General features: G+C 31.6%; 1 protein-coding gene across 1 annotated transcript; it reads right to left on the bottom strand.

The window, feature by feature from the left end:
* Nucleotides 1-1,252: 1,252 nt before the first annotated feature.
* LOTGIDRAFT_160891 (hypothetical protein) lies at nt 1,253-23,146 on the bottom strand (the record flags this gene model as incomplete). The annotated part of the gene is made up of 17 exons (XM_009056068.1): nt 1,253-1,285; nt 2,918-3,041; nt 4,789-4,896; nt 5,221-5,321; nt 5,595-5,771; nt 6,099-6,254; nt 6,606-6,770; nt 7,518-7,607; nt 7,788-7,909; nt 8,629-8,693; nt 8,932-9,002; nt 9,158-9,313; nt 11,832-11,925; nt 13,487-13,592; nt 13,967-13,990; nt 21,658-21,712; nt 23,108-23,146. 17 exons carry the CDS (start codon nt 23,144-23,146, stop codon nt 1,253-1,255), a joined length of 1,686 nt encoding a protein of 561 aa, XP_009054316.1.
* Nucleotides 23,147-23,800: the final 654 nt, after the last annotated feature.

Genomic DNA, 23,800 nt, shown 5'->3' with positions numbered 1-23,800 from the left:
ATAGTATGAATACTTACTGTTCATAATCTTCTATTTCACAGGGGCAGACAGTATGAATACTTACCATCTATAATCTTCTATTTGACAGGGTCAGACAGTATGAATACTTATCATTCATACTCTTCTATTTGACAGGGTCAAACAGTATGAATACTTACTATTTATAATCTTGTTTTTGACAGGGGCAGACAGTATGAATACTTACCATTCATACTCTTCTATTTGACAGGGTCAAACAGTATGAATACTTACTATTTATAATCTTGTATTTGACAGGGGCAGACAGTATGAATACTTACCATTCATAATCTTCTATTTGACAGGGGCAGACAGTATGATTTAAGAGTGGTTTATAATCAACCCCAATGTGACACTTGCTTGACTGTTTACGTCTTTCAAACCGCAATGTCTGACCTAACGTACAATTCTTCTGTAAAAACAACAGATTTATCTGGATTAAGTTTCTATATATTACTGTTTTTGGCTATGCAGACTATTTTCCTACTGTTACTGTTTTGGTTTAAGAACAGTGGCTTGGAACCTTTCATAACCTTAGTTCAGGACTTTGTCATGTTATAAGATAGCTTGCCAGGCAAGGTAATATACGCCCACTGATAGCTTTGTTTGAAATTGAATATTTGTTAGAAAATAGCAAACATAGACACCAGGAAATATTCAACTTATACCCAAATCCATCACAAACTGTGCCATCACAAGTTAAAAATCAAACACATTTGTAAGAATAACGGCAATAACTTGTATTTTATATTTCAAAAGGTTTAGTTTTGATTGTGATCAATTTCATCAAGTTGTCAAATTTGTTATAGACTTCTGCTTTGTAGAATAAAAATTACGTGTTTTACAAGATTTTTGATCAGATTTATCCTTGGGTGATTTCAATAAGTCTGTCATGAATTGTGTATTTGCAGATTATATTCAAGCAAATTAGGTTGAAATATTTTTTTAAAAGTTTTATGTATCGAGTTTATGACAGGTGGGAGTTGCTAATATTTACCACCTTTTTTCTCCTGTTGAATTGATTCTTTTTACATCCTTACATTTTTTTTCTCGAAGATTTGATTAGTTTGCATGAAATGCAATGGATTTGTAAGTATACTTGATTGCAGCTGTCTTGGCTAATAAGGACAAGAAAAGAATTGAATTTTACTATTATGACAGTTTATCCATTAGCAATAATTCTATAAGTAATTACTGCTCAATGTGCCACAGGAATAAGAAAAAATGTGATAAATTAACAAAGTTTTAATTCAAATAATAAAATAAACTAAAATAAATACAAAGCACTGTGTAAAAACAACAGTTATAAAAATAATAATATGTACACTAACACAAATCTATGAAATATACTTATGATCATGCGACTACTTAGGACTGGGCACAAATAATCAATATATAATTTTGATTATCGAATTTTGTAAATGATTAAAAGTCAGTTAAATTTGTTTTTTTCAACATGATCTGCTACATGGTAATTGGACAAGTCACATCAGATTATATGTGATGATTATATATTTTAGAAATTCAATGAACCAGATATCAATAAATGACAAATTTATACAACCATATACATCAATAGACGGAAATCAGAAGATTTCTTCATTAAAATTTTTGATCAGTAGCCTGTTTTCAATAATCGATTTCAAAATAATTAACTTGGTATAATTCATACTACATATTTTTCGATTTCCCTGATTTTTCTATAGGGTTTATCCTTGGGTGAATACGGACACTCATACCAAGTTTCGTCAAAATCTGTCAAGAATTGTGCCTTCTAGAGTGTTTACGAGCTAAAAATTGAACGGTTTGCAAGAACAAGGGCAATAATTCATACTAAATATTTTTCCTATAGTAGCCTACTTATCCAGCAACTCAATTTAATCTTCCAAGAAACAAAACCTTTCCCCTATGACCCATGTTTAATTTCATTTTTGTATCAGCACAATTGGTGAAAATGAAATGATTAAGCAAACCTTTTCTCTTGAATGACATTTATAAAATGAAATCAGATTAACTGCTGCATCTTGGGATGTCACATGACTAGCTATGATTGGATATCTGTCTTGGATTTTCCACTTGGTCTATTTATAGTATCTTATGATGCTGTACATGTATGGTGGCTGGCTAGGGACATGTTAAATGATTAAATTAAATTTTCTTATTTGTTAACCAAAATAGTTTCTCAGGAAAATATTGACATCTATTGTAAATTGTGATTATGAACAAAAAAATTGTGACTTCTAGAGTCTGTCAAGAATTGTGCCTCCTTGAGTGATTACGAGCTAAAAATTGAACGCGTTTTCAAGAACAAGGGCAATAATTCATACTACATATTTTTCGATTTCCCTGATTTTTCTATAGGGTTTATCCTTGGGTGAATACGAACACTCATACCATGTTTCGTCAAAATCTGTCAAGAATTGTGCCTTCTAGAGTGTTTACGAGCTAAAAATTGAACGGTTTGCAAGAACAAGGGCAATAATTCATACTAAATATTTTTCGATTTCGCTGATTTTCAATAGGGTTTATCCTTGGGTGATTACAAACACTCATACCAAGTTTCGTCAAAATCTGTCAAGAATTGTGCCTTCTAGAGTGTTTACGAGCTAAAAATTAACAAGGGCAATAATTCATGCTAAATATTTTTCGATTTCGCTGATTTTCAATAGGGTTTATCCTTGGGTGATTACGAACACACATATTAAGTTTCGTTAAAATCCGTCAAGAATTGTGCCCTGTAGAGTGTTTACGAGCAATTGTGGACGGACAGACGGACCGACGGACATGGGTGACGACAATATACGCCCCCCATTTCATGTAGGCGTATAAAAATTGATGCTTTAGATGTGTAAATGATGAAGAAACATTATCACTGAGACTTATCAAAATCTGAACTTACCTGCGTATGATCACCTGGCATCCAAATTTCATAGTCTTCTTTTTTACATTTACTAGGTAGTACTTGCTCAAACTTAATAGTTGCTAAAGTCCATGCTGTGGTTCCTGATGTATGACCATAAATACTGAAGTCAGAATGTAATCAAATAAATGAACTTACATAGAAACAATCTTTCTTATCAAAAAGCAGGTTTGTCTGCCCCAATGGGATGCAAATTTATAGACAAATCAAGTGCTCCATAATATACAATGAAACTGGCCTAACTGACACATTATTAAGTGCTTCATAATATACAATTAAACTGGCCTTACAGACATTATAAAGTGCTCCATAATAAATAGTCTACATCACACTTATACTATATATATATGAATATACTTATACTATATATATATGAATATACTTAAACTATATATATATGAATATACTTATACTATATATATATGAATATACTAATACTATATATATATGAAAATACTTATACTATATATATATGAATACACTTATACTATATATATATGAATATACTTATACTATATATATATGAATATACTAATACTATATATATATGAATATACTAATACTATATATATATGAAAATACTTATACTATATATATATGAATACACTTATACCATATATAAACTAGTGTCCAAAAGAAACGATACCGACTTATTTTCAAAATTGTTTTTTACTAAGTGAATTGTCTAATATGAAAACATGCCAATTCGTATTGCACATCCCAAACACAGCATAGTCGATAAAAATACCGGGAACACGTGATTACTTCCGGGAAAAAACGTAAATTTCATGAAAGTGACATTTCCCTCTCTAGCATGTTCTGCACGTGCATAAAAATTGTATAAAACGGCTGATCAGACACGTTGATATCACAGCAACAAAAAGAACACAAGATATGCCACGTTTGACAGCCATCGAGAGAGAGAGAGCCGTTGGAATGGTCCAACAAGGAGCGACACACGTCGACGTCGCCAGAAGGTTGGGCTGCGCACGCATCACTATCACCAGGTTGATGCAGCGGTTACGTCAGACAGGTCATACGTCAGACAGGCCCAGGAGTGGAAGACCACGAGTAACCACGCCCCATGAAGATCGTTACATTCGGGTATTACACCTGAGGAAACGCACCGAAACAGCGACGTCCACGGCGGCTACAGCACTGGGACATAGGATCAGTCGACAGACCGTCTACAGGAGACTACGGCAGTATGGTATCCCGGCCGCAGTCATCCCTACCGCAGACCGCTCCTGACGCCTCGACACCGCAACAACAGACTGATCTGGGCTAGGCGAGTTCGACGTTGGCAACGGCGGGACTGGGCACGTGTTATGTTCTCTGATGAGAGCAGATTCCTCATCTTCAAAAACGATGGACGGCAGCATGTATACCGACGATTTGGTGAAAGTTTGGCGCCTAACTGTATCCAACAGGTCTGGCTGTTTGGAGGTGGAGGGTTAATGGTTTGGGGTGGCATATGTGGTGATGAAATTTTTGTACAGATGTTGTGAAAGGATTTCTCAAAAGCATAACACCAATCCTAAACTTCTGCATTGTTTAGTTTTTCTTTTATGTCGTTGCAAACAGGTGGTATCGTTTCTTTTGGACACAAGTTTATATGAATATACTTATACTATATATATATGAATATACTAATACTATATATATATGAAAATACTTATACTATATATATATGAATACACTTATACTATATATATATGAATACACTTATACCATATTGCACTAGAACTTAACCACTAAAAAATTCAGACTTTTGAAAGATGATTGGTTGACGAATCTTAACTAAAAATTTTCTTCTCCTGAGAGAATAATGTAATCAAATGAGTCTATACCTTAAAGATAAGGAGTTGATCTCTGGTTCATTCAATGCACCATCTACTTGTAGCACTTTGTCCGAAAACTTAAAATTTTGCCAATTATTTCCTTGATCATATGAGTAACTAGAAAGAAAAGAGATTAGCCATGTTAATTTGGATTAAAATGTTAAATGCAATGATGTTTATTTTAACATCTAGATTACACTTTCCAATTCTATATTTCCATTCTCATTCATGCATGTTCAAGAGGCTGACTTAGAAAAAAATCTAGTCATTAGGACCACCACATGTTATACAGGTGAAAGACTACAACAAAATCAAAATAAAAGAACAGCCAATCAACTTATGAGCCATATTTTCGAGAATGTATGTTAACTATGAAGAGACATTTGTTGAGATACCTTTACTTTAGTCTTTTATATAAAGAACATTTTTTTAAAAACTTACTAGATAATATTGGTGACACCATATGTAGCTTCTTTAACAGCTGTCAATATACTACCCTGATCTAAAATATTAAATCTATACATTCCACTTGGTAACCCAGCCTAAAACAAACAAATTTCAATATTTCTGCAAAGAAGATAGAAGCATCCATATTTCACAAAAACTTGAGGTTCTGTTAGTCATACTTCATGGTCTATCACATAACACAAGTATCCCTTTTCAGCTGTGCCGATTTGAATAATGAGGAAAAATGCCTTATATCATACCAGACTTTTACATTCATGTTGACAATACTAATGCCATTTACTAATGCTGTCTTAAATAATCATACACTCAGTCCACGCACATGGACATTAATCGACAGTCCTACTTACATTTTTCCAAGTAACACCACCATTTCGACTAACATAGACATAGGTATTGTTTGGATCTAACTTATCACCAACATTACCATGAGCTAATACTAATCCAGGAGCTTTCGATTCTGATAGTATACCTGGTGCTGCTAAACTACCTAAATCTAGATGAAGATGTAGGGAACAATCTGTAGCCTGTAGAATATCAATAGAATCCTATAGTAAATAGTGGATAATAAATATTTAAAAGATAGATAAAGATTAACATAAAATGATACTTAGGCCAAAAACCAAACTGTATGAAGGGCAAGAGAGAAAAAGTCCTTACAAGGGCCGAATTGGCATGGATTTTTTAAACTGAGTTCCCGCATGAGAAAAGTTGGTAGTGGTGCATTACCATTTCCTTACGATTACTACTTTATTACTAGTTTTTGATTATTATCCTTATATTCTTTTAAGCTGCAATTTCAGACTTTGGTATATAAAATAACAATAAGAACATATTCAGATAATAGTACTTACTTGTTTACATTTAGAAGTTTCCCCTACAGGTACAGGTATAACAGACCACATACCACCTTTATCAAACGATATCAATGTTTTTACTTCTATTCTAACTCGACTATTTTCTGTTATTGATCTTTGATTGGCTAGATAGATTCCTTTCAATGATTTTACCTAAAATGATATCAATATGTTACAAATTACAAAGAACTTACTCCATAGTTCTGAAGCAAATAGTTTACAGATAGTGTGTGGATGTAGAAAAGTTAGGGAAATCCATTGGACAAATTTGAATTGAAAGAACTAAAAAAATATTCCTTGTTTGTGCACATGACTAAAAAAAAAGGTCCAGATAATGCGACCACAATTCATATCATTATTAGCTAAACCAAGTTTGACTGCAATATAAAACTAATGTAATTTAATGTATTTTGTATTGATCATTGTAAACAATCATTGAGAGCCTCAAACCTCAGTCTTGGGATGAAGTTAAGAAACCTAAGATAAATATCATAGTGAGCCCACCTCATGGAAATCAATCCAAGGAATTCCTCGTACCACATAAAGTAAGTCTGTTAAAGTAGGTACATAGTATTGTCCTGTTGTATCAGACAAATACAATGTTACACCATCAGTATTAGTTACACCAACAAATACCTGATCTTCATCAGCATTCATTATCAAAAAATGCTACAAATACAATGAAGGAATTATAATTCCAAATATAAATTTATATAACATAGTAACCATAAAATTTAACAAGTGGTTGCCTAGCAAGATACGCCCACTTTCCTGATACATTTTCAGAATATCAATGGCGGTTACCAATCTGTGTCAAATCATACCAAAAATCTAATTTGTGCAAGATATTGTTGATTTAATCAAACACACAAAATTTGATAAAATTCTGACATAAAGCCAACAAATTTTTATGTGTTTTTACTAAGTGAAGGACAGTAACTCAAATTCTGTTGATCAAAAAATTGTCAAATTCAATCTTGACTAAGATCTCATCATTGTAAATGATCACACCAACTACACCCTAACACCAACTTTCATTTTTATCGGATGAAAACTGTAGTCTCTAATGAGTTCACAAACAAATTTTGACACATTATTCATAAGTCAAGGGCAATAAACCGTTCATCAAAGATCGTCAACTTCGAATTTGTCCAAGATCTCATAAATATAAATGATCACACAAAATTTAATCAAAATCAGATGAAACGATTGTCTCTATTGCCTTCACAAGCAATTGTGGGCGGATGGACCGACTGCCGGACAGGGGCAGACGACAATATAGAAAAAGATTATAATGTGCATTTCATAGCACAATGTCTATTAATAAGTATAATCCTATTGAATCAAACTTATCAATTTGTGTCAGACAAAACAAGATGAAGTACATGACTAAAATCATGTAAACTAATAAATTACCTTAGGCAATGTATTTGGTGGAAAATAAGCCTTTTTAAAATCATTTCTTTTATATGATACATACATTTCACTCTTCTCTTTTTTCAGTTTCTAAAGTAAGATATAATATGTATTAATATGTATTATTTCACACATACCAATATAAAAAAAAGATTTTTCATGCAATACAGTTTGACCTTGCATATTTTAGTCTTTAACAATATTCTTCATTATTTGGGTTCATTTCTTCTTTTTTAATTCCCTTGAATATTATCAATTAATTTGTATTACCTCTACAAATACATATTGATTGATAATGAGTAAGCTTATTGGTTGAAAACTTCCCAATTTTCTATCAGTGGTATCTGTAGCACTACATTTCTCCAGTGCACATTTCTTATAGTGGGCACTATCTGAAATAACATTATATAATCAAGATCTTTAATAAAAATAATAACATTCTAAGTAAAATTGATGTTGTCTGAGAAGTAACAATGATGTTGTCTGAGAAGTAACACTAATTTTTGTGATAAATCAGATACATAACAATGAGTCATTTTGAGTTAGTCAGTCTGAGATGTATCACAGTCATTCTGTGATGTAATACAAAGTCATTCTGTGATGTATGATTAGAGTAATTCTGTGATGTAATACAAAGTCATTCTGTCATGTATGATTAGAGTAATTCTGTGATGTATGATTAAAGTAATTCTGTGATGTAGGATTAGAGTAATTCTGTGATGTAATACCAAGTCATTCTGTGATGTATAATTAGAGTAATTCTGTGATGTGACACTAAGTCATTCTGGGATCTAACTCATTCTGTATCAGAGTCATTCTTTGATGTAACACAAAGTCATTCTGTGATGTAACACAAATTCATTCTGTAATGTGACAAAAGTCATTCTGATATGTATCAGATTAGTTCTGTGATGTAACACAAAGTCATTCTGATATGTATCAGATTAGTTCTGTGATGTAACACAAAGTCATTCTGAAATATATCAGAGTCATTCTGAGATGTAACACAAAGTCATTATGTGATGTAACACAGACACAGTCATGATCAGAACAATTTGTTAATATGAAATGTAACCAAAAGTGATTCTGTGAGGTAACTAGACATACATACCTCCACTGGAACTTAAGATTTCTAAATGAACTGTTGAATTATCAGTGTCTACACCAGGGATATACCTTCAAATAAAAATATTAATGTTATGTTAGTTTTACAATAAGCACTCAGTATAGCAATTTAAAAATTTAATGTACATTACTTAGGTAGAAAAAGTTTGATCAGATATTCTAGTACAGAATTGGAACAGGCTTGATACCATCTGTCATTCTGATGTAAAAGTGATTTTGCAACATTAAAAATCATGATACCAATTCTATGCTATTTTAGGGTGTAATTGGAATGCAAAGACAGACTTACCAATAAAATTTTGGAGACACTCCTGTATGTAGAAGATTCCATGTCTTGCCAAAGTCTTTAGAATATCTTAACTGTAAAAGACAAAATGTGAAATATATATATATATATATATCATACAGACTATGACGTTGTGTCTATATCTCTTTGTTGAATTGAATCAAACGCCAAATAATTCTCATCTCAAACTGGGTTTCTTCAGCAAATAGTAAGATATATATAACCTTACCTCTCTAGATAAAAAACTATAAGCTAAAACCCAATCAGCTATAGTAGGATGTAGAACAAGTTTATCTATTTCAAAATCAACTACCACTTTATTTGTTGTTTTTAATTCATCAGTTGTGATATGCAATGTTTTATTGTGGTAATCAACAAATATAGCCTAAAAATATAGAAACAAATTTACAAGGTAAAAATCACTGCTTACAACCATAAAACAATTATTTTTGAAAAATATCACTAAATAGCTTTAAAATGAATCAAACAATTTATTTGGATCAATAAGGGCCAAAAACTTTAATAAACAAATTGAATGAAATTCTATAATAACGAAATACAGAATGGTCTGTCATTATGATTTGTTTTTTTTATCATATCTTACTGACATTTTATTCATTTTTCAGATGCATTACTCCTTAACTTTTTGTGAATGCATTAAGTATGAAAATAAAAATAGCATTCAAATTTTCCTGTGTATTTTCTTTTTTTCAACTCTTTTATGAGTAACCTAACCTATAAGTAAATTCACGTATTAAACACATTCACAAATTTTGCAATAACAGTAAATATAAAGCCTTTGACCATAACACAAGTATAATATAAACAACACCTGAATATACTACATGTATTTTCAAATATCTAAACATAGATTATATATAAAACTGCTTTCTTTAAGAACTGAGAGACATTCTGACAAGTACTACTAAACATTGTAAGCTTATATAAAAAAAATATGTTGTGATATAATACAGGGAACAAAATAAGCGGTATCACATCGCAGTTAGTAATACAATTTTTGGCAAAATGCGATGTAATTTTCGTCAGTAGAGCAAATTTTTTGCAATAATATTTTCTAATAATAAAAGAAAATGATAGCTTGTCAGGCAAGGTAACATATGCCCAGTGGCAGCTGTCAGAAATGATAAAACAGTCTTTAGTGACTAAAGTATGAATTTTCTCATATTAAAGAAATTTTAATAGTTTGAATTCAATGATATATATATTTACTGCCAGTTTTTATGCTGAGAAATACCACAAGATTTGCCAGGCAAGGTAATATACGCCCACTGGTAGCTTTGATTTTGAATACAAATATTTAGCAGTACAGTACAGTATGAAATATTCAACCTTCAGTCATACACTTCTTTCGAACTCTTTGGGGCGAAACTGAATAATATTGAGTATGAATTATTCCCTTTGTTCTTCAAAACGTGTTCAATTTTTAGCTCTTGAACACTCTAGAAGGCAAATATTCAATCTTCAGCGTCGGACTGAATAATAAAACCAAGTTTTGTCAAAAATCCAGCAAGAATCATGCCTTTTAGTGTTTAAGAGCTAAATTTGAAAGCGTTTTCAAGAACAAGGGCAATAACTCATACTAAATATTTTTCGATTTTTCTGATTTTTAATATGGTTCATTCTTTGGTGGTAAAGAACATTCACACCAAGTTTCGTCAAAATTTGTCAAGAATTGTGCGTTTTAGAGTGTTTACGAGCTAAAAATTGAACACATTTTCAAGAACAAGGGCAATAACTTATACTAAATATTTTTCGATTCTTCTGATTTTCAATAGGGTTCATTCTTGGGTGATTACGAACATTCATACCAAGTTTTGTCAAAATCCGTCAAGAATTGTGTCTTGTAGAGTGTTTACGAGCAATTGTGGAAGGACCAACGGACGGACATGGGTGACGGCAATATACGCCCCCCATTTCATGTGGGTGTATCACAAAAATGAATATCAATAAACCAAATACATTAAATTACCGCATCAATATACATTATCACACCATGTTTTCTTAAAATCAATTGAAAACTATCTATAATGTTCACAAACAAATTTTGATGCGTTTTTCCTAAGTCAAGGGCAATAAATCAAAAACCGTTCATCTAAAGATCTTCAAATTAGAAGTTGTGACCAAGATCTCATCAATATAAATGATCACACCAAATTTCATTAAAATCAGTTGAAAACTGTAGTCTCTATTGTGTTCACAAGAAATGTTGACGGACTAACAGAACAACGGACTGGGGCGACGGCAAAAATCCTAAACTATACAACTACTAAATATCCTAATCTTTACTACTAAATATTCTAATCTTTACTAACAAATATCCTAATCTTTACTATTAAATATCCTAATCTTTACTAATAAATATCCTAATCTTTACAACTATTAAATATCCTAATCTTTACAACTACTAAAATACTAAAAATCCTTATAACTACTAGATATCCCATTATAACTACTAAATGTCCAAATCTATATAACTATGGTACTAATTTTCCTTATCTATATAATTATGGTACTAAATGTCCTTATACAAATACTAAATGTCCCAATCTATATAACTATGGTACTAAATTTCCTTATCTATATAATTATGGTACTAAATGTCCTTATACAAATACTAAATGTCCTAATCTATATAACTACCAACTATTCTAACCTATATAACTACTAAATATCCTATACTACAAATCTACCAAATGTCCTAATCCATTAAACTAATGTACTGAATTACTCATAGATAAATCTTTAGTTATAATCGAAACTTCAAATTCAATTAATTTTATGCCCTAAGGTCAGATGAAATAATTCACAATTTCAAAATGGTTTCAAAACAAGTTTTAACCACTTAACAATAAGAATAAATTTTATTATAAATCATAACTTACATTTTTATAGTTAGCAGGAGACACAAAAAAGAATGTTATAACTGCATCACTTGGGAATGTTTCTTTTTGATATGTACTTCCATAATCCTTGGAACTAGAAATAGAAACAATTTTTACAGTTGACACCAAAGAATTGGTGCTTTCGAAGCTCAACTTACAGTATAACACAGTTCAATCCATCCTAGAGTTTGTTTATTTACCATCACTGGACATACAACATACTACACAATTATTAAAGGGAGGGTATCCTTGAATGAACATCTGGAACTTTGATTTTGATTAGAGTTAACAGACAATAACTACATATTTTCAATTATGGCACCATGTTAAGTAAATGGGATTTTGAATTAGCATGTAAGGCATACATGTTATATAACCCTGGACAGCTCTGGCTCTCAGCATTATGAATCCCAAAAAAATACTGCTATATCTCCAATAGGTTAGGATGCTTTAAAGATACAAAGTTAACTTTTATTGACACCCATAAAACCGGAACCACGTATCGGACATAAAAAATATTGACATCATGTAAAAAAAAAGTAGTCAATATGCCATTGAAATCATCAAATGCGACATTATATGAAACTATTTATTAAGCGCATTAATAATATGAAGGTGCAATAGCAAAACTACAAAATGGACCATATTTAGATCTTGTAAAATCAAAAGGTGTGGTCAGGTCAAAGGGTTACAAGAAGGGCAAGGTCACGGATTATCATCATATTATTATTATTATTATTATTAGGACACTTATAGAGCGCCATCTTTCACAATATGTGCTCAGATGCGCTGTACAATACAATTCATAAAATATCAACGTATTGGTAAAATTAGCAATTAAGTATAAAAATATAAATGAATAAACGTAAAAAAATATGTATAAATATAAGGAATAAAGCAATTTATAAATTAAAAGCTTTCTTAAATAAAAACGTTTTGAGAAGAGACTTAAAAGTTACTAAAGAAGTGCAGCATCTAATGTTAAAAGGTAAAACATTCCAAAGTTTAAGGGCCTGGACGGTAAAAGAGCGCTCACTGAAAGTTAAAAGTCTGGCTGATTTATGTACAAGTAAAAAGTTATCAGAAGATGAGCGGAGAGTGCGGCTCGGTGTATACATTTCTAATAGTGAAGATAAATAGTGAGGTGCAATATCGTTTATACATTTAAAAGTTAAAAGGAGGATCTTGAATTGAATTCTAAAAAAAATATATTGTTTTAGTCCTCACAATATCTACCTATTAGTATAAGTTTCAGTGACATTCATGATGTGGGTCAACCTGAAGTTTGCACGTTGATTTTGTGAAAACTGCAAGTGATGCTAAATTTTTGACTGTGCCAATATGTATTTTGTTGTGATCTGTTTTAGCACCAGAAATTTCAAACCAATTAGACAAAAAGCACAGAAAATAGAAATTTGCCCAAAATTGTATGCTGTGAATTTTCAAAAGTCGAAATTTTTTTAACTGCTAATCTATTGGATATTCTTGCGAGATTCCAGACATGAAAACACCTACAAAATCACTCCAAAAAAGCGCCATCTCGAGCCATCTATCTATTTTTTGCATATATTGCAATATGAAAATAAAGTTTGTTTTACATTCAGCACATAGTTAGCAACAAGTTAGAAATCCTCATGAAATTTGTTTTATCGTACCTGTTGCCGTTTCCAAGAAATAACCTCCCAGGTGGATGAAATATTTGTAAATAGGAAAACAAAGCAACAATGTCATAAACCAAAAAGATATTTGGGAAGCGGAATTCTGAAATCCCTTATAAAAATCCATGTTAAGAGAGTGGCTAGAAAAATTCAGACAGCCATGGAATGTATATCTAATTAGTCGCATGAATTTTTAATTTCATAATATTCAAATCTTTTTATAAACTAGTTGAAAATATCTTATCTAGTTTTTATAGTTATTATTTAAAAGGAAATGCATTTAAGTATAATTTTTATGTCAAACATGGCTATTCAGTGAGCTTTTTTTGTAATACTAATACCACCTTGAGTTTTATATATATCCTTTTGTCCATTATATCATTAAAAAGAACATTATGAATACTGGTAGTTATATAATAAAGTAAACAATCACCTCCATACTGTACTGCCAACAATTTGACCTGTTGTTAAACTTACTTGTCTTGTCAATACAAAGATTACCTGTAAAAATAAAAGATTATTTTTTACATGTTGCCATGTTACTGATAACACTTTAATATAGACTAGTTATAAAACTGGCATTAAAATATCAGGCATAAAAAAAAACACATAAACAGTTTTTTTCAAACATCCATTGACATGTCTATTTCTTGTATTTTAAGTTAATTGTTAATGTTGTAAAAATTCTGACCTATCTACCTTACTTTACTACCTACTAAGGTTACTTTGACATTAGGTTAGTGAAAATGACAAATCAATACACCATGTATGTAACATGAAATAGCTTTTATACATGAAAAATTAAAACATGTCTGCTACTCGTGAACTCTTATGAATATTTTTCACAATATCGAATCAGAAACAATAGCCAAAATTTAATAGGGATTTTCTCAAAGTCAGGTTTTTAAAACAGCTGCCTTTAAAAGACAAGAATAGATATAAGTTCATTTAAAGTGACATCTTAATCATTTTTAAGAGCTAAATCAAGAAAAGCTGTTTGATTTTTCTTAGAGGCTTATCTAATAATTGGGAAAGTATCATCTTACAAAACATGGCATTACCAAACAAAATCAGATGAAGAAATATTGTTCATGAAGGATTTAGGAGGATTTTAAAATGAGTTAACTTATACTTAATATCCTTCATGAACCAACATATCATTAAATTAAATGACTAAACCTAAAGCTTTTTATAAGCTTATTTATAAAATCAAGCAATGTTTTATCAAGGTACATGTAAAGTCTTTTAATATCAGACTTCATTGAATTTTTATACGCCCACACGGTCAGTTCACATTTGGATCGTGCTCACCCTACAGGCTACAATTTTTTATGGATTCTTTTGATTTTTATTTTGTGTGTCAATGTCATTATGAAGATGATCCCTATTGATTTTCGTGATGATCGGATAATTTTTCATCGAAATATCGTGTCTGACTTGACGTTTTTCTCTATTAGCTATATTGTGCAACTCGTGCTCACTCTACAGGCTACAATTTTTTACAGATTCTTTTGATTTTTATTTTGTGTGTCAATGTCATTATGAAGATGATCCCTATTGATTTTCGTGATGATCGGATAATTTTTCACCGAAATATCGTGTCTGACTTGACGTTTTTCTCTATTAGCTATATTGTGCAACTCGTGCTCACTCTACAGGCTACAATTTGTTACAGATTCTTTTGATTTTTATTTTGTGTGTCAATGTCATTATGAAGATGATCCCTATTGATTTTCATGATGATTGGATAATTTTTCACCGAAATATCGTGTCTGACTTGATGTTTTACTCTATTAGCTATATTGTGCATCGCGTGCTCACTCTACAGGCTACAATTTTTTACAGATTCTTTTGATTTTTATTTTGTATGTCTATGTCATTATGAAGTTGATCCCTATTGATTTTCATGATGATCTATCGATTTTCATGTTGATCGGATAATTTTTCACCGAAATATCGTGTCTGACCTGACGTTTACTCTATTAGCTATATTGTGTAACTCGTGCTCACTCTACAGGCTACAATTCTTTACAGATTCTTTTGATTTTTATTTTGTATGTCAATGTCATTATGAAGATGATCCCTATCGATTTTCGCGATGATCGGATAATATTTAACCGAAATATCGTGTCTGACTTGACGTTTCACTCTATTAGCTATATTGTGCAACCCTGTAGTCACTAAAGACTGTTTAATCATTTCTGACAGCTGCCAGTGTGCGTATGTTACCTTGCCTGGCAAGCTATCTTTTAATATGGAAATCTAAATATTTCTGGCTGGTAATTGTTGGTCTAGATGGTATCTGGTTATTTTGGACCTCACATAGCTTGTCTTTTAATATAAACATATTAACAGACACAAAGACAAGTGTCTGATTTTTGTTATCAAAAATAAGCTCATATGCCAGGTTGTTTCGAAATAAGAGCTCCACCATTAACTAAATTAGATATGTAGATTCGAATAAAAACAAAAGTAATTTAAAAGAAGTATTATTCAAGTTTCTCTGCAATTATTATATAATTTGTGTGGCCTCCATTTTACTGTACTACAGCTTGCATTCAAGGGATATGATTTCAGAAAATCACAAGTAAGCTGAAAATCAAACTGCTCATATTTCGAAACAACATGTAGAATAATCAATCATATCTTAAGTTTATAAACATCAAAGATCACTTCTTTTAGATATCCCTGTGAGCCATTCTTTCTGATTGTGATTAGTTACGATATTCAAAATGAATGTTGATTATTACTTATAGTACCAGTACTTAAAAGCAATGTGTAATAGGGCTGCAACGATTCCTAAAGTGGCGATCCGATACACTGAACGATACTCGTTCAACGATGCGATTTATATCAGATCCCACGCGTTTATCTTCCACTTGGCATATTAATATGTTCTCATTTCATCGTTTATAACAAAAATTAAAAACGCTGAAGACAAATAAATACGTGAAAAGCAATTTTTTAACATTTGAACATGACACAATTTCTAAAATACGTGAGGATTCCGTGCTATTAGTCATTAAAGGGAGTTAATTATATTTATGAGAATCGGGCTAATGTATCGCGATTATTTTTTTCTTCCGCAATGCATCGATAAGAAAGAACGAATCGCGGTGAATCGATTCAACGGTGAATTGTTGCAGCCCTAATGTGTAACAATTTTAAACCAATCATACCTTAGACTCAGAAATGGGAATTTTTTTATAGCTAAGCCAATCAGTAATAGAGTTCACAGCTCACTGTCTAAATTTGAGCCTTCAAATCTGTCTTTAGACATAGGAAAATAAATTAATAGTTTGAGATCATTCTGAAAGAATTATCAGGGGTCTACACTGAACTTTTTTCCCAACTTGTCCGGTCGGACTAGTGGGTGGAAAAATTATTAGCCCTGACCAAACTTTTACTTGCCCAGACCTTTCATATTAAATTTTGAGAAAACAATTTTCATTAAAAGCACACTTTTTCTAACAAATATAATTGCCTTAATTAATACCGGTAATGTAATGTATTTGTGTAATAAAATGAACACAACACAACTGTAAGTTAACTGCAATCTGAAATATTACTATTACAATTACAATATCCAAAAATTTCTCGTTTCATCTTTCATCTTCAATTGTATTGTCAAAAATGGAAATCGATGACCACGTTGTAGATATGTAGAATGATTAAGTTACTAGTCCAGTCTGGCTAGCCCTGACCTAAATACCATTCGTCTGGGGAGACCCGACAAGTTCTAGTGTCGACCCCTGATTAAGCAATTTTTACATTTTACATTTCTAGTAGACTATTTACATATATTCAAGATTCAAATCAACCCCCCAAAATGGCAAACCTGTCCCCATGATTTTAGCTAGGATTCCAATGCATGCTTGATTAAAATGTCCTTGGAGGGATGTTACCCATGTAAATGTACAAAGTAGCCTTGCAAATGACAGGAATTATATAAATAAAATAAATAAGATATTTGCACTGACAGATAATGAGATTGAGTGTCAAAAATGGTTCTTTTTCCTCACCTGACTGTTTTCCTTTCCAGACCAATGAACATACGCCTCATTATTATGTTCTGTGCCTTTCAATGAAAAAACACTTGTACTTGGATTGTCAGCAGATCGTTTTGTCCTTTGAAACAATGGTGAACTAATCTTTCTTAAAGAAATTTTGATGTTTTTGTTTACATCGTCATCTTTGATTGCCTTGTTTAGAGCAAGACCAATATTTCTCTCAATGTTGTGAAGAGACAGTTTTTTTAATCCACCATATTCAAATCTAGTTTGGTCAATTCGGTTCCACAATGTACTATGGCACAAAATAATAAATGTAGAAAGTAAAAGACACTGTACAATCATTTTCATTTTATTTTTATAATCAACTTTGTTATTACGCAAACAAGTCAGCCATCTTAAACTTCCGCCTTGATAATAATAAATGGAACAAATTTGATTGGTCAATATATTTTACTTTCAGTTTTGCGGTATCCCACTTCCGGTGAATACATTGAGTGTTTGGATTCGTGGCGTCATACGTGCAGTTCTTCACATGCTCTATCATTCTCTACATGATCCAGTACTCTGCAAATCACGTTTGGGCAAACTACACCTGGCAGCCGATCGAATAATTTATTGAAATTTATTATAGAGTGAAGTTTTAGTTGATATTTCACGAGAAAATGTGTGCTTATATCAAGTGTTAAATTATTACAAAAGCTTTTTAATTTTTTATCAACGCACAGTCTTTTTAAGAGTATCAGTACTACACTACAGTGAAGCTGATATTCCAATTCAGATTAAAGTAATTATGTTAAATTCGATTCACCAACAAAAATGAGAACAGAAAAAAGAGAATTGCCCCCACTCCTTATACTCATATACCCAGCCCCACAAATCCATTTTGTAAGCCTCGCCAGAGTTGACAACCTTTTATTTCAAGCTTTGCTTATGACTTAATTCTAGGCTACTCAGTGTCGTGTTAAAAACGTTGAACTTCAAACTAAAACCTTGATTTCATATCTTGGGTGTTAGTAGAATTAAAGAGTTAATTCTAAGTTTACTTCGTGTGTAGTAGTGGATGTAATGAAAAACCTCTTATGGATTACAATTACTAACTTTATTTGAGCAATGTTTCGACCAGTGTTCTCTGGTCTTTATCAAGCAATGAATAATATTACAAAGATAAACAGTGTAGTAGTGGAGCTCAAAAGCTAAACAACAGTAATTTCATATTTCTTTCTATTGCAAAGTTTGATGCTCATTTTCTTTTTTTCATTTATTCGGACCGAAAGAGTTGTTGTATTTTATGGAGGGGGATCGTTGCCAGAAGTCTTTACATTACAACGTCAAACTTGAAAACAAGGCCTCGATTGTACAAAGTCATATTTCAACATTACAAAATTACAAAATAAAATCAAAAAGTCACTGTACTAATTACAAAGTAGAGATATTGATAGTTTACTTTTCAAACTTTATTTCACATCAGACACCATTCAAACTTTCCTTTACAAAAATGAATTCTTAACTTCGCATTATTGACAATATCAACTATGTCTTCTTGACTTTGCATTCGTGAAAGATGTAAGTTCGACCACTGTATTCTTGAGAGTTGTAAAGTCAACTTCTGCATTCTTGAACGTTTACTATATAAGGTAACGTGACCTACTTCATTTACATAATCCAGAAATTCACGGAAACTAACGGAAATATAAATCAATAATTGTTCCTTGTCAAAGGGATTTAACTTTAAATAAGCCTCAAAACCGGATGTTCAAATGCGGCATTGGTCAATTGACACTTCGTCATTACTTCAGTGGCTGGCCAATTTTTGTGGCCGATGGATACACTAATTTTTTGGATTGATTGTAATTGTTGTAATTAAATCAAAAAAACGAAAAATTTGTAATTCATTTCTTATTCAATGGTTTGAATGGTGTGAATGGTGTCTGATGTGAAATAAAGTTTGAAAAGGAAACTATCAATATCTCTACTTTGTAATTAGTACAGTGACTTTTTGATTTTATTTTGTAATTTTGTAATGTTGAAATATGACTTTGTAAAATCGAGGCCTTGTTTTCAAGTTTGATTTTGTGAATACTTTTGGCAACGATCCCCCTCTATAGTATTTTGGCTTTACAGGTGGCAACTTTGAAAGGGAACTGAAATCGTCAATGTAGGCCTATTCTGGAACCTAATTTCGACTTAAAACTATGTAGCTCAGTGTTAATCTTGTGACTCTTAGAGTTCGGCTAGATCTACTTGGTGAAGAGTCAACATGTGTTTGATAAGTGGACTATATTAAGATATTTACATGCATGTATAATATACTTATGGATGTAAATTTTTGTTTTCAAAATTGAGGAAACCTTCCTTCTGGGTCCTTTTTTTAGATGTAACCCTTTAGGATTGTTAAATTTTAAGTGGTATAATGGAAGGCTTTGAGAGGAAGGACGACTCTTATGGAGTTGTTCCGATGCCAATATTAATTTCCTTGCAAAATGACAAAAAAATACATATGTCGATTTGTTAAAGTACATTTGTCGCATTGTAATTTGTAGAAAATACATTTGTCAATTTGAGAAATTTCAAATGTATATTAGTAATTTAGAGATTGATTTGTAAATGTTCATTTCAACCTCAATTGACTCTTACCGGATGCCAAGAGATGTCCATAAAAAAGTGGTAGACCTATGCGCTGTAATATGTGTAGTTTCCTGTTCGCGCATTTAAGGTGTTTTTGGCGCCAGGTTGAGTATATATTTCTTTATAGTGTCAGGTCTATAAATTTTAGACAAAGTGGTTGTCTCGGCTAAAAATTTGTATTAATTGGTGTATCTATCCATTACGACCCCAATTCGAAACATCTGCCCCTATTCCAGCCTCTGATAGACATCTTGACAGTGTTATCATCGGCTGAAGTAGAATCAGTAAAACTAGGCCCTGTTTTAATGGAAATTTTCCACACCTCCGAAGATTATTTTAATCGGATCCGCCAAGCCCAGATATATAATTTCAAGTTACGATTTTGCAGACACTGGTGACCGACGGCAGTGGCTATTTACATTTATTTTTGAAAAAAAAAATGTCGTGTTTGTTTACAAATAAATGTCAAGGCCGACTTTGAAGAGTCCCTAATTAACATGAACTTCGAAACAAAGAAATAAATAATGTAAAAACCGCTAAAGTTCCTTAAAATTCTCAAGAAAGTGGAAACATGGCCCACTTTTCAATTCGATTCATGCAGCATTAAACAATTTTATTGCACCCAGAACAAATCTTTTTTGTTAATCGAACAGTTACGTCAATTTTTTAACCAATCAGAAACGGGATTTTTTTTTGGCTAAGCCAATCAGTAATAGTGTTCATAGCTCACCGTCAAAATTTTAGCCTTCAAACTCACGTGTGTCCAGAATTATCCGTGTTTGAAACTAGTATATAGAAGGGATCAGTAAAAATACAGATATTGATAGTGTTTGTCTGTTGTATGTAGTAGAGGTCAGTAATGATACAGATATTGATACTTTTTAATTGTAGTATGTACTAGTGGTCAGTAAAGATACATACATTGATAGTGTCTGACTGTAGTATGTAGTTAAGGTCAGTAATGATACAGATATTGATAGGATTTGATTAGTACTTTGTCAGTAAAAATACAGATATTGATAGTATTTGACTGTAGTATGTTGTCTAGGTCAGTAATGATACAGATATAGACTAATACTACAGTCAAACACTATCAATATAATATGTATTATTACTAAACTCTACTACATACTACAGTCATACGCTATAAATATCTGTCACATTACTAACCTAGATTACATACTACAATCAGACACTATCAATATATGTATTATTACTGACCTAGACTACATACTACAATCAGGCACTATCAATATATGTATTATTACTGAGCTCTACTACATACTACAATCAGGCACTATCAATATATGTATTATTACTGACCTAGACTACGTTTTACAATCAGACACTACCAATATATGTATTATTACTGACCTAGACTACAAAATACTACAATCAGACACTATCAATATATGTATTATTACTGACCTAGACTACATACTACAATCAGGCACTATCAATATATGTATTATTACTGACCTAGACTACATACTACAATCAGGCACTATCAATATATGTATTATTACTGACCTAGACTGCGTACTACGTAGTCAAACACTATCAATAACTGTATCTTTCCTGACGTCTGGAAACAAACAAATCAGTTAGCTCAAAAGAGTGGTCAGTCGAGTCTAAGATAGTTTTTCAGGCAATGTAACATTTGTCAGCTTTGTTTAAATTAAATTTCGAAAAACGAGAGCAATACCTCATATTTGAAATTTCCCATTTTTTTTTCAATAGGGTTCATCCTTCGGCGATGTTAAACATTTGGCAGTTCATTATACTCAACCCTTAGCCAAACACTTCTTCCAGACGTTCTTTTTTTCGTTTTGTATACGGCTCTTCTCTATGTGAAACAGAAAAGTAGGACGTTAAACTGCATGAAAATTAATAATTCCGGTCCAATCTGCCACGAACTGTAAGAGTGTGTTAAAGCTTGAAATATAACTCTTTTCAAAAGACAAGGAAATAACTAATTACATAGTTTTCAACACTTTTAATGAGGTTTCTAAAAGATTATTATGAAGTTTTATGTAAATTTATCTAAATTTATCAATAATTGTGCCTTTTACATTTACTAGCTAAAGAACAATTTATATTGTTAAGTTTCGTCCAAATCGTTAAGATTTGTGCCTTCTCGAGTATTTACAAGCTACAGACTGAACGCATTTCGAAAGACAATGCCTCAAAACAATCAAAACATTGCAAATGTTATGATTTTTCATTCATAATAATCACTCATATGATAATATACTAATCAAATAAGCAATTAGATGCTCAGTAGGATTAGGCTTTGCACCAATTGTCCAAATATAGGAACAGTGTCGACAAATCCTACGCATATCATCCGCCGCATTGAGTCTTTTTCGAGCTTTAGTTTTGATGACTAAAGTGTCGAGGTTCGCTTGGGTTCGTCGTGTTGAAGGGCACCAGAAATCCTGAAACTTTATAATTCTTCTCCTACAATAGTTAGTCGCACCTTACACCTCAGGGGATGAAAAGAAACCCACGCTGGGAACCAGGAATATACAGTATTATAGCTTGGAATTTAAAAATTCAATAAAAGTCTGTCAAAAGTATAGCTTTAAAATGTATATATAAGCGAATTGCTGACGCATTCCTTATGGTTCACATCATATAGCGATTGTAGAAATGTTTTGGACTGTGAAATTTAGCGTCCAAAACCACAGTCACCGATATTAAATATGGCGGATATTTTCCTTCGCTACGGATATTAAAATGCTTATTTTAGTGTGCTAACAATGTGAAATGTGCCCAATATTTATATTTTTGAAACCTCAAAAGTGTGATTTTTTGAAATATTAAAAAAAAAATTGAATGAAATCCCCTAAATGAAAAAAAAAACGTGGTAAAATTTAAATACCACGTTTTTTCTCAATAGACTAGCATGGTGACATTGGCCTTTTTTAACAAGTTACCACACCGTGGTATATAGCTTATGACTATTTACCACGCTTACCACGCCAGTGGTAAATAGCCACTGCCGTGACCAAAGCATCGTGGGCCATGCGATCTCGACTTCTTCAATAAATAGTATGGCGATTTTTTTTATTAAGTCATTCTATACGATATTTTTGAGGAAATAGTCAATATGTGTCTTGATTTCCATTTTTATAATCATTCATAGTATGTTGTATATCCTACAGTGACATTAGAAAATTCCCTAATTTGATATTCAAATATATGATTAATAGCTGTAAGTGCTATAATAGCCATATTTAAAGTGTTATTGTTGTCTTATAATAAGCTCCGATAAAGATCAAGTTCATATTCATTCATGAATTATTTGACAGTATTCACACGTACATTGTGAGAATGATTGTTAAGGTGACACTTTTCGCAATTTTATTTGCAAATGTGTTTGGACTTCCTCAACTAAATAGAGATCGAGATTTGGGAGAAATATATGGTGAGAATAATTTATCATTAGTATGCATTATGCAATGAAAATATATAAAAGATATAATACACATATAAGTAATTATAATGTGAATATTAAGTAAAGATAAGATGAAAATGAGTAATTATAATTTAATTATTAGTAAAACTAAGATGAATATGAGTAATTATAATGTGATTATTAATAAAACTAAGATGACTGAGTAAATATAATGTGATTAATATGTAAAACTAAGATTCCTATGGGTAAATA

Source organism: Lottia gigantea (assembly GCF_000327385.1).
Source record: "Lottia gigantea unplaced genomic scaffold LOTGIsca_26, whole genome shotgun sequence".
In the NCBI taxonomy this organism is placed as follows: domain Eukaryota; kingdom Metazoa; phylum Mollusca; class Gastropoda; family Lottiidae; genus Lottia; species Lottia gigantea.
This window is presented reverse-complemented; position numbering and strand designations above follow the sequence as displayed.